At 42.7% G+C, this 14,267-nt stretch overlaps 1 protein-coding gene across 1 annotated transcript in view; it reads right to left on the reverse strand.

Moving 5' to 3' along the window:
* Nucleotides 1-10,248: 10,248 nt before the first annotated feature.
* The window catches only part of LOC143102381 (thyroid hormone receptor alpha-like), a 70,230-nt gene continuing 66,211 nt past the window's right edge, over nt 10,249-14,267 (reverse strand). The window contains exon 9 of the mRNA XM_076265926.1: nt 10,249-10,538. Coding sequence (XP_076122041.1) covers nt 10,288-10,538 — 251 coding nt within the window. The 3' untranslated portion in view covers nt 10,249-10,287. The remainder of the gene's footprint in view (nt 10,539-14,267) is intronic.

A 14,267-nucleotide genomic window follows, 5' to 3' on the forward strand; every position in this document is an offset into this window, starting at 1 on the left:
GCACTGATGTCATGTTTTGGTTAGCTAAACTACATAATGAATTGCCTTGGACAAACGGGGTATCATGACTGAGTGTCTGAAGCTCTCCATCATGGGACCAAATAACGTACATTTATAACAATTAGCTGTTATACCAATCGGTAAATGAAAGCTAATGAAGTAATGTTGCTACTTATTTTTCATGTGATTACATCATCTTGCCACTAGATGTCAGCTAGCAGTCACTTCAGCTGTTGCTGTTAACAAAATAGCAAAACTACAAATATCCATGTTATCATCACTTTGTGGGTACTACATCATGGGTTCCCTATATTATTAAGTATACCCAGGTGCTATCACTATTGGTGCATTTGCTGTTTAATAATGTATCACGGATACCTGTTGAATCAGTAGTTTAAATTCAGCTTGGCCCAGTGTCCTCATTACTCTCTGTTACTGAAGAATTGCAAAATGCCATATTGGAATATTGAGCAAATGTTATGGATGCCTTTTTCACCCTCTGTTATAAAATAATAAAATTAATAACAGAATATGTTACAGGATACTTACACCTGTCATTTTATAAGTGGCTTATTAAGGGGTGCCCAGTTATATGCCCACTAACGCATTCTTCATTGACCGTATTATTGAAATGAGCAATAAGGCGAAGTAAAGTAAAAGATGAGATAGATAGTTTATACCAAAGACAGGCTTCCTGTTGTGATAGAGACTGTTAGAGTGTGTGATATACAGATTACAAGAAATTAAAACAAGCTCACCCTGCAATTGCAATCCACTCTGCCATCAATCATGTTTTAATGACCTCGTTTTGGGTCAGCAATGGTATAGTTACTGAGTTTATGTGACACAACATAGACTGTCTTTCAAGATTGCTTTCTCTCTCACACACACACGCACTGACGTCTGTCTGACTGTCTTTCTCTTTCTCCAGGACTGTTAAAATACAAGTTCTCTTGCTGTGACAGAGGATGTTATATTAAGAGACTTATGGAGCGAAAGACGAAAAATATCCCCTCTTTTGCAGTTCGCTGTGCCATTAATCATGTCCATAACGTTTCTGTTTTGGGTCCAATATGAGACTGTGTTTATGTGACAGGTCACATCTCTCACACTCTGTCTCTATATCTTTTAGATCTCCAAATGTTTTTTCCAGCTCTTTTGTCCTCTTCCTGTAAAGCCCTCAACCTTCGCCCTGCCATATCCACAAATCCTTCCCCCTTCCTTTCCCTCCTCTGTTTTATAAGCCTTTTGATGCGGGTAAAGCTCCGGGCAGCTCTGCGCTCAATCTGCAGTTTCCAGAGACAGACGGTGGGCGGCGCGGCCCCTCACACTCTGAGAGCCCAGTTTGCGTCCCTCTCTCTCTCAGCCTCTGTCTCCCCTGTAGCTCCTGTGTCCTCGTATGGCTTCTCCCTCCACTCACAGGTTGAGCCGAGGATACTTCCAACTGCAGTGGTGTGTGAAAGATGGAGAGGGGGTGGGATAAAGAGGGGCGGCGGGCACTTATATAACACTGATGTGTCCATTCATATGGCGTTCTCTAGAGGGTGCCCTCACATTTTTTTGTGTGTGTGTGTGTTTGTGTGATTCATCTGTATATGGTGCAAGAATGGTGAGAGTCAGATGTTACGTTGCTGATTAACCCGTAGTGGAAATATGGTACCTAGAAATTGTCCCATCTGTGCTCAGATGCGTAAGTGTACGTGTCCATCTGTCTCTCTCTCTCTCTCTGTGTATGTGTGTAAGAGAGAGGAAGGGAGGATAGGACTGAGTATATGTACACAGTAGTGAGGGTACAGACTGTGTGTGCCATTGGGCTGTGTGCTTGAGTAAGCAGGAAGCCATAATGTTCACATCGTGTACCTTTTCTGACTGAACAAACTCAGCTGTAAACATTTCAGTGAGGGGCTAGGCGGAGTTACACCAGGAGAGACTCGCTTGGATAGGTGGACAGGAAAGCTGCCTTTATGACATCATCCTCTCCACAACAGAGGAACTAGAAGTGGGCGTGCTTAGCTTGCCAAACAGGGGAACGACCCTAGAACCGACAATACATTGTAAAACCCTGTAACTATAGCAACTCCAGGAGCTCTGCAAGCTTCTGACTTCAAAAGGAAGGGAAAACATCATTGAGGTTGCATGGAGGTTAAGAGGATTTAACTTTTACATTTTTTTTTCTTTTGAGGTGTAGGGTGCTAAGGCAATGTTTTCTCGGAGATGGAGGTGGCTGGCTTTGAAAGTCATTAGGTAAAATCTTAAAATTTAAATAGAATCAGTGCAGAAGCAGAAGTACTCTAATACATGTTCCAGAATGTACACTGCAGCCTTAGTCTTCTTGATGACTTAGCGTACAGAGTAGACTTTGTTGCTCATTAAAGATCACAAAGCAAATAGAACACTCTTGATATGTCTGTCCATGGGAAAAAGAAATGGCATTACATAGATAGATGTATGCACTTCTGCACTATATAACAAATGCAAGTACAGTGCAGGAAGAAAGTAAACTTTGTTCATTTAACTTGGGGATCAACAGAAATGACCACAGTTTAAGTACCATTATAGCTTCATATTTATTACATAAATGTAATAATAAAATAGACCAGGCAACAATACGACAAAAATATCTTCCTTTGAAAATAAGAATGAGATACTTCAATTGTTGTACTTTGTGACGACAGTTCTACTGTACCAAACTAAATATTGCCCTGTGGTTTTTGTGTGAAAGATCACAGTATATCCCAAAATATTTCTCAGTTTCTCAGTGTGTGTGTCTTCACATTCCATCCATGACATCGATGCAATATTACTGGTTCAACACTAAGTCCTAGGTTCAGCATAAGGGTGAGTAGATCATTATAGGAAACAATTTCTGTCAAGGCAGTTGTGAAAGGATGAAAAAAGAATGTATGTCAAATGAAGATCAGTTCACACATTTAACAATTCCTAGTAGCAACATTTGGTCAGCTTTTCCCAGTCCATAATCTGATGGCATCCCTGCAGGACCAGATTGGCTAATGTCGGCCTTAGGGCTAGTTCTGTCTCTCAGTGCACTCGACTGGATATTGCATTTAACTCGATTGGCTTACTAAATAAGTCTGTCAGTACTGGAGATCAACTTTTTAAAAGTGTTGTGACCCAAATGTTCTCCTGTGCACAGTTGTTTCACATCTCAACAGTGTTTCCTATAGCATTACATTGACTGAGCGCTTTTAACCCACCTCATCTGAAGAATGCTCTGATGAGCTCCCACCCACACTGGGGCAAATTACTCTGCCCCAAGCTTCACAAGCTCTGGTTGGGTTGGCATCAAACCACGTTTCTATCTGTATCTTTCTCTACACATACTTAGGTTTAGACACCTGTTTGACAGGAGGTGTGGGGAGAGGGGATGACTAAAAATGAGTGAATTTGACCGAATGATGGCAAAGACCTGAGAATGGCAAAGTGTCTGCATTCATTGTCAGATGTTTTAAACACTGTATGGTGTAAGGAGACATGAAGAATTTGGTTCCAAAATGCTATATCTCCATTTTTTTAAAAATATAAAGATAAGATAAGAATAAATCAATAAAATTAAATCAATACATTTAATTGTGCATTTTAGGTAATATCAATACAATTGCAATTGTGTTGTTTTGATTGAGGAAATCATAAATCAAACAACAATAACCTAATTACAGTTCCACTGAAATTTCCTGGAAAACAAAATTATATTAAAAAATTATTTATGAAAATTCATTAAAATGGATATAGCGTTTTGGAACCAAACTCTTCACATGTAGACATAGACACTGTAACACAAATCGACAAGATATTATGTTAGCTGTCCTGAATGTGGCGTGAAAATGTGTAACAGAAAACAAAAGAAACAGGAACACAGAGTCAAAGAAGAATGAGTGAACACCTGTCGTCTAGACAATAACCATTTATTAAAATGAAAAGTCATGGTCTTATATACCTGAGTCATCCTTCGGATTAAAACCCCCTAAGCCTTTCGCGTCTCTTCTCAATGGGTTAAAAACATGGATGCATCTATAAGTGTCTCTACTCAAGCTCCATAATAGCTCTTGATTCAGCTCTATGATCACCATCAATGGTGACGTCTGACGCTATCGCTCACTGCCACCCCCACACTCGCTGCTGCTGATGCTGGGCCAGAAGAGGCCTGGACCGAGGGCCAGGTTCTGCAAGCCTAACTTGGCAGGACCTCTATTTGTCGTTTATACCTTTGGCTGAGGAAAAAAGTGCTATGCATAGTTTCTCCATGTACATAGACTGGGATGAAAGATGGCACCCAATTCAGGTGCTGCTGCCCGCTAAAAGGTTTACTAATAGGGAGGGCATTTAATCTGTTTTAAAGTCACTCTGTGACTATCTGACTTCTTGGAGCGGGAGCATGAAACACTTACAGGTGCAAACAAGCATACACACTGAATAAAGAACATAACAAAAAAAAATGCATGTTTAGATGTGGACAGGTACTTCAGTGGCGAACTGTCAAAAGAACTGTTATGTACACCTTACCCTATCCTCCTCATATTCCTCTACAGGGCAAGTCTGAGCAGTGCAATGAGCTGTCTTCTTATTCATTTTCAAATGGAATACTTATGTATATCGCAATCATTTCTCACACGTCCTGAACAGAATCAGTATAATCTCTCAGACGGGCCACCACAATCATTCCAATCATTTCCTCATTATGATTCTCTCATGTGCACTGAAGGCCTTTTGCAGAGATTTTCCAATGATTTGCTCATTGACGTTATCACAAATATAGCTGGAAATTGCATAGATGTTTTCCAGTGAGGCATTTGTTGCCAACATTTGGCACCAGACCACAAGATAAAGAGGAAGGCTAAACACAAGAGCCAATTTATCACATGTTAGTTATCATCTGAAATTATTCTTAAAATAAAACAAAAACCCCAGGACAATCTCGTTATGCTTTTAGACAGGTGGTTGTACAAATCTGAGCAACTCCATTTTTTTTTCTTACCAGAAGTGAAGAACTTCCAACCATGTGTTCATGAATGCAGCTCTGTAATTGTTTGCTTGTTTGTTTACTGTAATTAATTGCATTGTCCCACTCCAGTGTGGATTTGCAAGCTGCATCTACCAATATTTCTTTTCCTTGTCCAGGTCAGGCATGGGTCAGGGATACAGAAGGATTCAGAAATGTTCCAAAATTGCTGAAAATATTCTAGTGATGTCACTAATAAAAAGTAAACTTGTGAATGTTCACTTCTTTCATCTCTCAATATTATTTCATTTAGTTGTGTAGATGTTTTTTAACGTTAGTAATGTTACCATGGAGGGGATAAATCAAGAAAGAACTCCAAATGGGAAATTTGCTGGCCTTTCCACACACATGCCCTGAAGGGTCCAACATCCAAATTGACATACTCTATTCATCACATTAAATATCATCTTATATCTCCAATATCATGTTAAGTGGTATCACATCCGAACAGTAGGACTGTGAATGTTTATAAATGCACACAAGCATGATAGCCTTACAGAAAATGTGTATGTTTAGAACTTTAAGAACATAATGCAGACAGAAGGTCCGGTCAAGTGTGCTCACGTTAAGCTGTGAGTGTGCAAGCTTTATATTGTCATTCAAATTGATTAATTCAGTAAAAATGTGTGTATGTGTCCATGATATATCAAACATCAAGATGCATTATATATAAAATAAAAAAGATCCAGGATATAATATATTTACATTCTGTGAATTGTGTTTAAAAAAAAAAAAAAAAAAAAAGGGAAACAATTCAGTGAGACTGACTTTTTTTCATCATTGTGAGTTTTTTTTCTTTGTTTTTAAATGAAAAATTTTGAGACCGTAAAACTAATTCTTGTTGGACAAATATCTGTGATGTCTTACTTTAGTCCATAATGTACTATAAAAAGGTTACCATAAAAAACAGATCCAAAATTCAATCAAACACAGTAATCAGACATTAAGTCATTCACAATGTGACCGACAATGTGAACAGAAGAAAAACTATTTGATTCTCTCGCTTTAGAGAAGAGCCTGATAGAAACGGAGTTTATGGTGCGAAGGTTTTTCTCTCTGAAGACTGCTATCCATAAATGACACATGGCCGATCCTAGATATCCAATCCATCCCAAACTGTGTCTTTGAAAGGAAACTTCTCTGTGACCAACCTCTATAGACTAAGACATTTGTCTAAGCAGGTTGTCTTTGCCATGCATACATTTATCAACCTATTAATGTAAGGTATGATAGGGCTCTTGTTCAGCTATGGTTTAGATTCCCAAGGGCATAGTGTATACCTTCACTGAAATGATCAGTCTTGAATGTTTTGTGAATTAGTTACACTCACTTTGGGGGCTTGTATAGATGAACAAAAAACTAACGAATACACCCAAACACTGTACTGCACCACACAATAGGACACTCACAAACAATGGGGAGAAATGCTTAGTGTTGTTAACATTGCAGGAAAAAAAAGAGTAGCTTTCTGGTTTCTGGGGGGGAAAAAGAGGTTGTCAGAACATTCTTTCAGAGTATAAATTAGCATTATGATTGAGGTATGAGTAGGTTTCTCAATGATCATTTTTTCCTGTTTTTTCAAATCAAACACAAACATGTTCTGCTTACACTGACAATGATAGGCTTATACTATATTGGACAGACATAGTCATGGAAAGATAACCAGTACATACAAAGCAAAAGGAGGTCATGTCCATTGCTGACCTGGTAAGCATCGGTTACAGTTGCCACAGAGCACTTTATCACAGCCAAAGATACAATTAAATGAAATATAAAACAAAGACAAACGACAATGAAGTGTACAAAACTGATGTCCACGCCGCATGAACTTAATTCCAACATTTTATGCGCTTTCATTAAATGTTCAGTTTTCTCTGCTTGCCGCAAAGAAGCAACTGCTTTACAGCTGAGCAACTGTAAAGGTCATTTTAAATGACCTCTGTCTGTCCATGACATAATACCATATGGGGCCGAAGTTTTCCCCACACTAAAGTCTCCACTACAGTACATTCCTCTCGTGTGTGGACGTGGTGGCCGCATCCACAGCCAATACGTTGCTGTTCACGTTGGAACTGAATTAAGCCCCACACCACTATATTGGAAATGAACCCTATTTGGCGAAGACTTTGCAATGAGTGCCTGTGAGCTGCAAAGGTGGATTGTGGGTGATTGTTTTCAGCACTTGATTGTTTGTCAGTACGTTTTGGGTGACACTGAGATCACTAGGGAGAATATGGGGCAGGGTAAGGGAAAATGACATTCAGAGTGCTCTGTTCATTCATTTAAGTCCCTTCGGGATGATGGGAGACAGGCAAAGCAAGGTAGGAGGGTGGTTATGGAACAGGCACCAGCTTATACGTCGTGTGAATTCATTCATCGTGTCCTGAAATGCTCCCAGAGAACAAAATGGCTGTTTCCTGTAATTCTGAGTGTGGTCAGTGGTCAGTGGAGTGCGCCAAGCTTGGCACTGCTGGCACTGGACCAGGTTGGGGTCTTATGGCAGCTGCGGAGCTTGACTGTGCTGGTGCGATTGATCTTGCCTGAGGGGCCAGTGTCAGTACGGCTGAGCACTGCTGTGGTTGACCATGCTGGTGGACACTGGTGGTGACGCGTTTGACTATGCCTGAGTCGTGATGCTCCTGACCTGTAGACTCGTACTGAAAGTGCATATGGGTAGTATTGGTCAGTATTGGAGGGTGGGCAAGGTAGGGTGGGGGGGTGGGGTTGCTAGTGGTTGCAGAAGGAGCTCGACCCACCGTCTGCACATGCTCAATGCTGCTGCAGTCCTGAGGCCCAGGCCATCCTAAGGTTCAAGGCCCAGAGGTCAACAGACTTCTTCTACTTCATTTTTATTTCCCTCTTTTTGTTTTTGGATGACCAGAGCATCTGAAAATCATCATGCACAAAAAAAAAACATTGGAGCTGAATGTATCACCACCTGACGGAAGAGGCTTTTGTTGGTGTTATTTGTTGTCGTTGTTGTTGCTGCTGTAAACGGTTGCAGGAATTCCTGATGACAGCTGTATTGGATCACAGTCTTTGAGAAGCGGGATCAAAAATTATGTTGGTCCCAAGTGAAAAATCAAATACATTCGCACGCACACACACATATATTTCCAAAAACGTATCATTTCCCTTGTGGGGCATTGGCAATTAAAGTGTGAAAACAGTGTGTTAAATGCATGTCATTTGTTGTGTGTGCAGTTATACAGGCAGGTCATTTGCAACTTGGCAAGGATTGTGAGGGGGAGTGTTGCTTGTATGTCTGTGTGTGTTTGTGTTTGTGTATGTATGTGTTTGTGTGTGTGTGTGTTTGTGTAACAATGGCAGCCACGCAGACACTACAGCTGAGGTAGAATGTGTTGGCTGAGGGCCCACAGTGAGGTAGGTAGGTCAACACCATCCTACTATTCTCAGGCAACCCAAAGGAGCGAGGTTTCTGTGTGTGTGTGTGTGTGTGTGTGTGTGTGTGTGTGTGTGTGTGTGTGTGTGTGTGTTTGTCTGTCTATGTATGTGTGGCGTGTGTTGTCTGAGTGTGTGTTGAGTGTTTGTGTGCGTGCCTGTTTGTGGGTGTGTATGTGAATGTGTACGTGTGTATGTGTGTGTGTGTGTGTGTGTGTGTGTGTGTGTGTGTGTGTGTGTGTGAAAACGACACATGCTGTGCATCTTCAGGCATACACCGCTGTCGTTCCTTTCTATTTGGGCGCGTCTACACATCACTCTATCCACTGTCACCCAGCTCAAACGCACGCAAATGTAATGACCGAAAACTCATAACAAAGATTTTTTTCCACCAACCCAGTCAAAACTCTATGTGCTGAAATTTCCCATCTCAATTTTCCAATCAAATCTCAGTTGCATTAATTTACGTAGCCCCATTCGCAGTGCCAACACTATGTTACCAGTGCATCCACTACTAGTACATCCTTAGCTGGTGCACTGAGGCTGTCTGTCAGTATCCCTACACTGAGGCGCCCATTGGCACATAATGAGCATTAGGCTGCATAGGCTCAGAGGTGCCACAGGAGGTGGTGACTGAGGTGTCTGGGTTGTGTGGTGCATCCAACAGCACATAATTGCCTCTCGTTGGAGAGACTTTTAGGGTGAACTACGAAGCGAGGTTACATGGCTTAACCAGGTAACTTTGGGAGTTCACGCAAATCTCAAATAAACTTCAGAAGGAACAGATGCAGTTCTTTTGGAGATCAGCAGTTACTCCTGAAGTTACAGGGGGTAAGCCAGCAATCTCGTTAATTAGGAGATGAGGTCACGGACACAGCAAACGCAACTGGTGAGAGTCAATGGCATACTGCGTACATGTCTGCAGGTAGAAGGGTGTGGATACAGGTAGTTACGAGTAGTTATACAGCTGGAGAGGTATGAGGGGAGGGGTCACACATTGACATGGGGACACATGATAACTACAGGTACACTGTGTGTGTCTAAGTTAGTGTGTGTCTGTCTGTCTGTCTGTCTGTCTCTGTGTGTGTGTAAGTATACAGATGTAAGGACATTAATGCACCCGCTTTCAGGTACGCTGATGAGGTAATATGGAAGTGATGAGCTGTCTGCATTTGTGATATGTCTGTACGGAGACAGAGTGGATAACTTGCGTACATAGAGGAGCACGGCCCATTGAAAGAGTGCAAAAAAGAGGTTGACTTGATCAGACGCTAGACTCAAAGAGAAATGAGGGCTCACATAAGGCCTTATACTGCTGCATGTATTGTATATTGTACATTCCTATAGAAACAGTTAGCTTCCTGTACACATGGGCTTGAAATTGAAAAAAAAAAGTAGCTTTCACAGATTGACCCATGTGTTGAGGTGTATGTGTGGTTTTTTTTTTGCACCTTTTAAATCACCAAAGAGTAAGGTAATGGTGGGAGGTAAGTAGGTAAATTGGGAGGTAGGTTCGCGGATGCTAGCTTCTCTGTGTAATGGAAATCTGGGCTTTCCCAGCAGGGCCTATGAGAAAGAGAGAGAGAGAGAGAGAGAGAGAGAGAGGGAGCTCTGGGAGGTGACACTTCAGAGCTGTCCAAGTTACAGCAAGCACAGGGTGGCCAAACGCTTCAGTGGCATCGACACCACGTCTGGCGTTACCAGTCTCGTTTGGCTACATGGAGAGAGCAAAAATGAGTGAGTGTAAAAAAGTACCCAAACTCCTTCACCGTTCCTCCATCGAACTTTGACCCCCATCCCCCAACCCCACCCACCCCATCCATGTGTCCTCTTCATCCTTCTTCTTCTTCCCCCTCCTCCTCTCTGGGTCACACCTCCTGGTCCTCGAAGACCTCGAGGAAGAGCGGGGGGAAGAGTTCGTTGGGGCACTCCACCTTCATGTGGAGGAAGCGGCTGGCGTGGCAGGCCCCGATCATGCGCAAGTCCGTCACCTTCATCAGCAGCTTGGGCCAGAAGTGGGCCATGTGATGCTTGCGGTGGTTGATGTAGTGCTCGAACGCCAGTAGGTACTTCTCTTGACACGACTCGATCTTCTCCACACACGTCACGCCTGTGCGGTCTGGAGAAAAAAAAAAGGGGGGGGGGGGGGGTGTTGTGTGGAAAAGGAGGAGAGTGAAAGAGGGAGGGGAGGAAAGAAGACGAGGAAAATGAAAAAGTGAGAAAGAGCGAGGGAAAAGAAACACGTAAGTGGTGTGTTGATGTATGAATGTTGTATAAGCACACAGAAAAGGAGGAGAGAGAGAGAGAACTGGGTAGTTGTATTTTATATATTTACATTGTAATTTAATAGGAGTTAAGAGTGATAATTGTCTATAAAATCTACCGGGGGCATGAAACTGGACATAACAGAGCCTCACAGAAGCTTATAAACAGGCTAAGACGTGGTGAATGAATCATCAAAATAGTCCTGTAAATTTGTCAGACAGGCTTGTAAATGTTCCAGACGGATTAATAGGGGCATGTCAGTAAGGGATGCCAAAGCTCTCAGTCCCCCTGTCCCCAACTACAACAGGAAAGCTAACAGCTACGTCAGATTACATAGCGGCCAGCTGAGGGACAAATCTGTCTCTGGATCTGGTAGTCATCCAGCGTCCCCGTGCCCAGTCAGGGTCAGACCTGAGCCTGAGCAGGCTGAGGTGATGTTATGACACTCTGGACTGGGAAAATGCAAAAGCTTTTCTCGGGAACTTCCAAAAATCATGGACGATAAACTATTTTTTAAAGTCAACTTCCATTATATTTTTTTAGATCGGTGTTTCCCAAACTGTGTGCTGTGAAGGCTACGCAGGTGTGTTGCAGGAAATGTTTTTTTCCTTGCCCTTAATCATCATTAACAATTCATCAACATAGTAGGTTATTGAAATCACAAAATTGCTTCTAAACCTAACTATATTCAACAACATAACTGCATTCAGAAGTAGAAAAAAGTTGTTCATTACGTTATGTTGTGGTGTAGTGGGGATTTTTAAAGTGGGGGGACGCTATTTTAATGACATCATTGCAAAAACTGTCACACTCGCACCTCCACATACATCGGTGCGTAAGGCCAAAGCCAAATTGTTACCAGCTTTCGTGAACATGAAACCGAATTCAAAAAAACAATTAAATGACATGGATTAACTTCAAAATGTAGCCTAATGTCTTCACCCAAACTACACGTTTCCACCAAAGTCTATGGTCAGTAGCTTTTCATTTTGTTATAATAATAAACAGACAAACCATAATGTAGAGTAGCCTATTTAATCTAGCGTAGTCTAATCTCCTTGACGCATAACATGCTGCGGCATGGCTTCATTCATTACCACACGTAAACCATGGCAATAACAATAGCACAAGCAGGATTCACACGCATTCAACACGCAAATGATTAAAATGCAGAGGTGCACAGTCAAAAGAACATTGGGCAGGCAAGTGCCAGTCATTTGAAAAGTTTTTGTTTGGATGAAAGTAGCTGCACCAATCGTAAGTTTTTCCTAAAGTTGATCAGGTTCACTGTTGGGTCATTACTTATGGTTAAATAGCATCACTTATATTGGAGCCTCCTCGATAAAAATCACTCTTATTACTCTCATGCTTATCGTGTCATTTTGACTGGATTAGCCTACCTGCTTTCTGCAAAACACAAACGAAGGAATTGCAACAGTGGGCCATGAAGATGCTTGCTAGATTCGGATACAGGCAGTTCTATGTCTATGGTTTTCTAGCCACTTTCTATCTACTTTCGGGTAACGCGGAACGACGAGCTGCGTAGTTTTTAATGTCTTTACGCATGGTGGAGTGCTACAGCATGACGGTCATTCTTGTAACGAATTTTATGACAAAGAGGCCTAATTGGAGATGTTTGTGTGATGCGTTGTTATCACTGGTAACAACACTTGTTATATTAATAAATGTTTATTAAAATGCTCAAAACAATGCTCCAAGAAGTGGGGGGACGGCATTCCTCCGCGTCCCACGCCCACTGCACCCCTGGTTATATATAGCTGAGGCACAAACTATACTTAAAAAGGATGCATGACCATGAACCTGATCCATCCACTTTTGAACTGAAAAAAGAAAATTAAAATGGGATCAGACAGACGGGAAGGCTACAATAATGTTTGAGCTTTGGGTTCGCGCATAGCTTCCCGACATGCATCAAACTACGCATGCTGGGCGGTTAACAAACAGCAACAAACTTGTTCTGCCCTCTACAACTCCCTTGTCCTCTCCCCTTCCCTTTAGCCCGTTTACTGCCAACGGTGCATATATGCACCCACAATGAGTGTGTTCTAGAATGCCAAGGGTGCATATGTGCGCCCAAGGAGCATCATCATTGCCGCGGTAACATGTAGCCAATTAAAACATTGTTACTGTGCTGTTGCTATGTTAATATGATAGTAAACATGTTCTAGACAGATCACGATTGGTTAATATTTCACAAATATGCTAATTACATCCTTCACAAACTTCAAGAAACAAATTAGCTGAAGCTAAATATCAAGCTATCTATCTAGCTAGCACCCAGAGCGAGTTTGCGATTGCGGTACCGTGAATTTCCGACCATGGAGGAGAGTTTTAATTTTAACTGGGACAGTGACAGTGATGAGTTCTTCGGATTTGGAGAGGAGGAGTTGGAGGGGGTCGTGTGTGGTCCAGGGGAGGACGAGGAGGGAGACGAAGAAGGAGGAGCGGCCGGCGACTTCACCGAGGCCGGCGACTTCACTGGCTGTGGTGAGGGAGACGCCCCGCGGGAGTGGCTAGATGTGACAGGCAAGACGGTGGCCACTGAGGGGGAGAGGAAGCGATCTGATGGGAGGATCCCTTTTGTACACAACAACCCACAACCTGGTCCGCAGAGAGTTTGAGAGTCATGGTGGCTGAGACAAACCGCTATGCTGAGGCGTTAGCTTCCACCGAGCTAGCGAGTCACTCTCGTTTACGTGACTATAAACCCACTGATCGTTCTGAGATGGAGGCGTTTTTGGCCATTCAGATCAGCATGGGTCTGACTAGAAAGCCTCAAATCTCTGATTACTGGAGCACCCAAAGTTCACTGGGCTTGACACCAAATTTCGCTCGTGTAATGACAACTCACTGAGGTTGGAGAGAGGTCAGCCAGGTTATGATCCACTTTTTAAAATCCCCCCACTCATGGATCTAGTCCTGAAGAGTTTTCAGAGCGAGTACTACCCCCACGAACACTTCTCCATTGACGAATCCATGGTTTCATTTCGTGGAAGGGGTTTTTTTCGTCAGTACGTGCCAAATAAAAGACACCGGTTTGGTCTGAAGAATTTTGTCCTGTAAGACTCGACAAGTAATTACACGTACCTGTGGCACGTATACACTGGAGGGTCCTTCAACTACGATCGCTGGGTATTGGCCATAGTTCAGTTGTTGGCTTGCTAAGGGAAGCCAAGCTTTTGGGGAAGGGACACACTCTATATACTGACAGCTACTACACCTCAACCGCTCTTTTCCAAGAGCTCCAGCGGCAAAACACCGGCGCGTGTGGAACTGTTCGTGTGAACAGGAAAGGTGCCCCCTCAACTCCATGGTCTGAAACTGCGGCCTTCAGATCCCCCTGTGTTTTTTGAAAAACGTCCACTATTACTGCGTCTTTTCGTGATGCTGGTACAGTCACTGTCCTCTCCACAGTGCACGATAATCTCGTTATCACCAAACGAGTGCGTAGCAAAGGGCCTGATGGCTACAGAACTTTGCGCAAGCGTGGAGGACTACAACCGCTTCATGGGAGGGGTAGATCGCGGAGACCATCTATGCTCCTATTACAGCTACCAACACC

This window comes from Alosa pseudoharengus, unplaced genomic scaffold, assembly GCF_046254945.1.
Source record: "Alosa pseudoharengus isolate Yale_2024_CS ecotype anadromous, Long Island Sound unplaced genomic scaffold, YU_APseudo_1.1 YU_APseudo_1.1_scf_4, whole genome shotgun sequence".
NCBI classification, from domain to species: Eukaryota; Metazoa; Chordata; class Actinopteri; order Clupeiformes; family Clupeidae; genus Alosa; species Alosa pseudoharengus.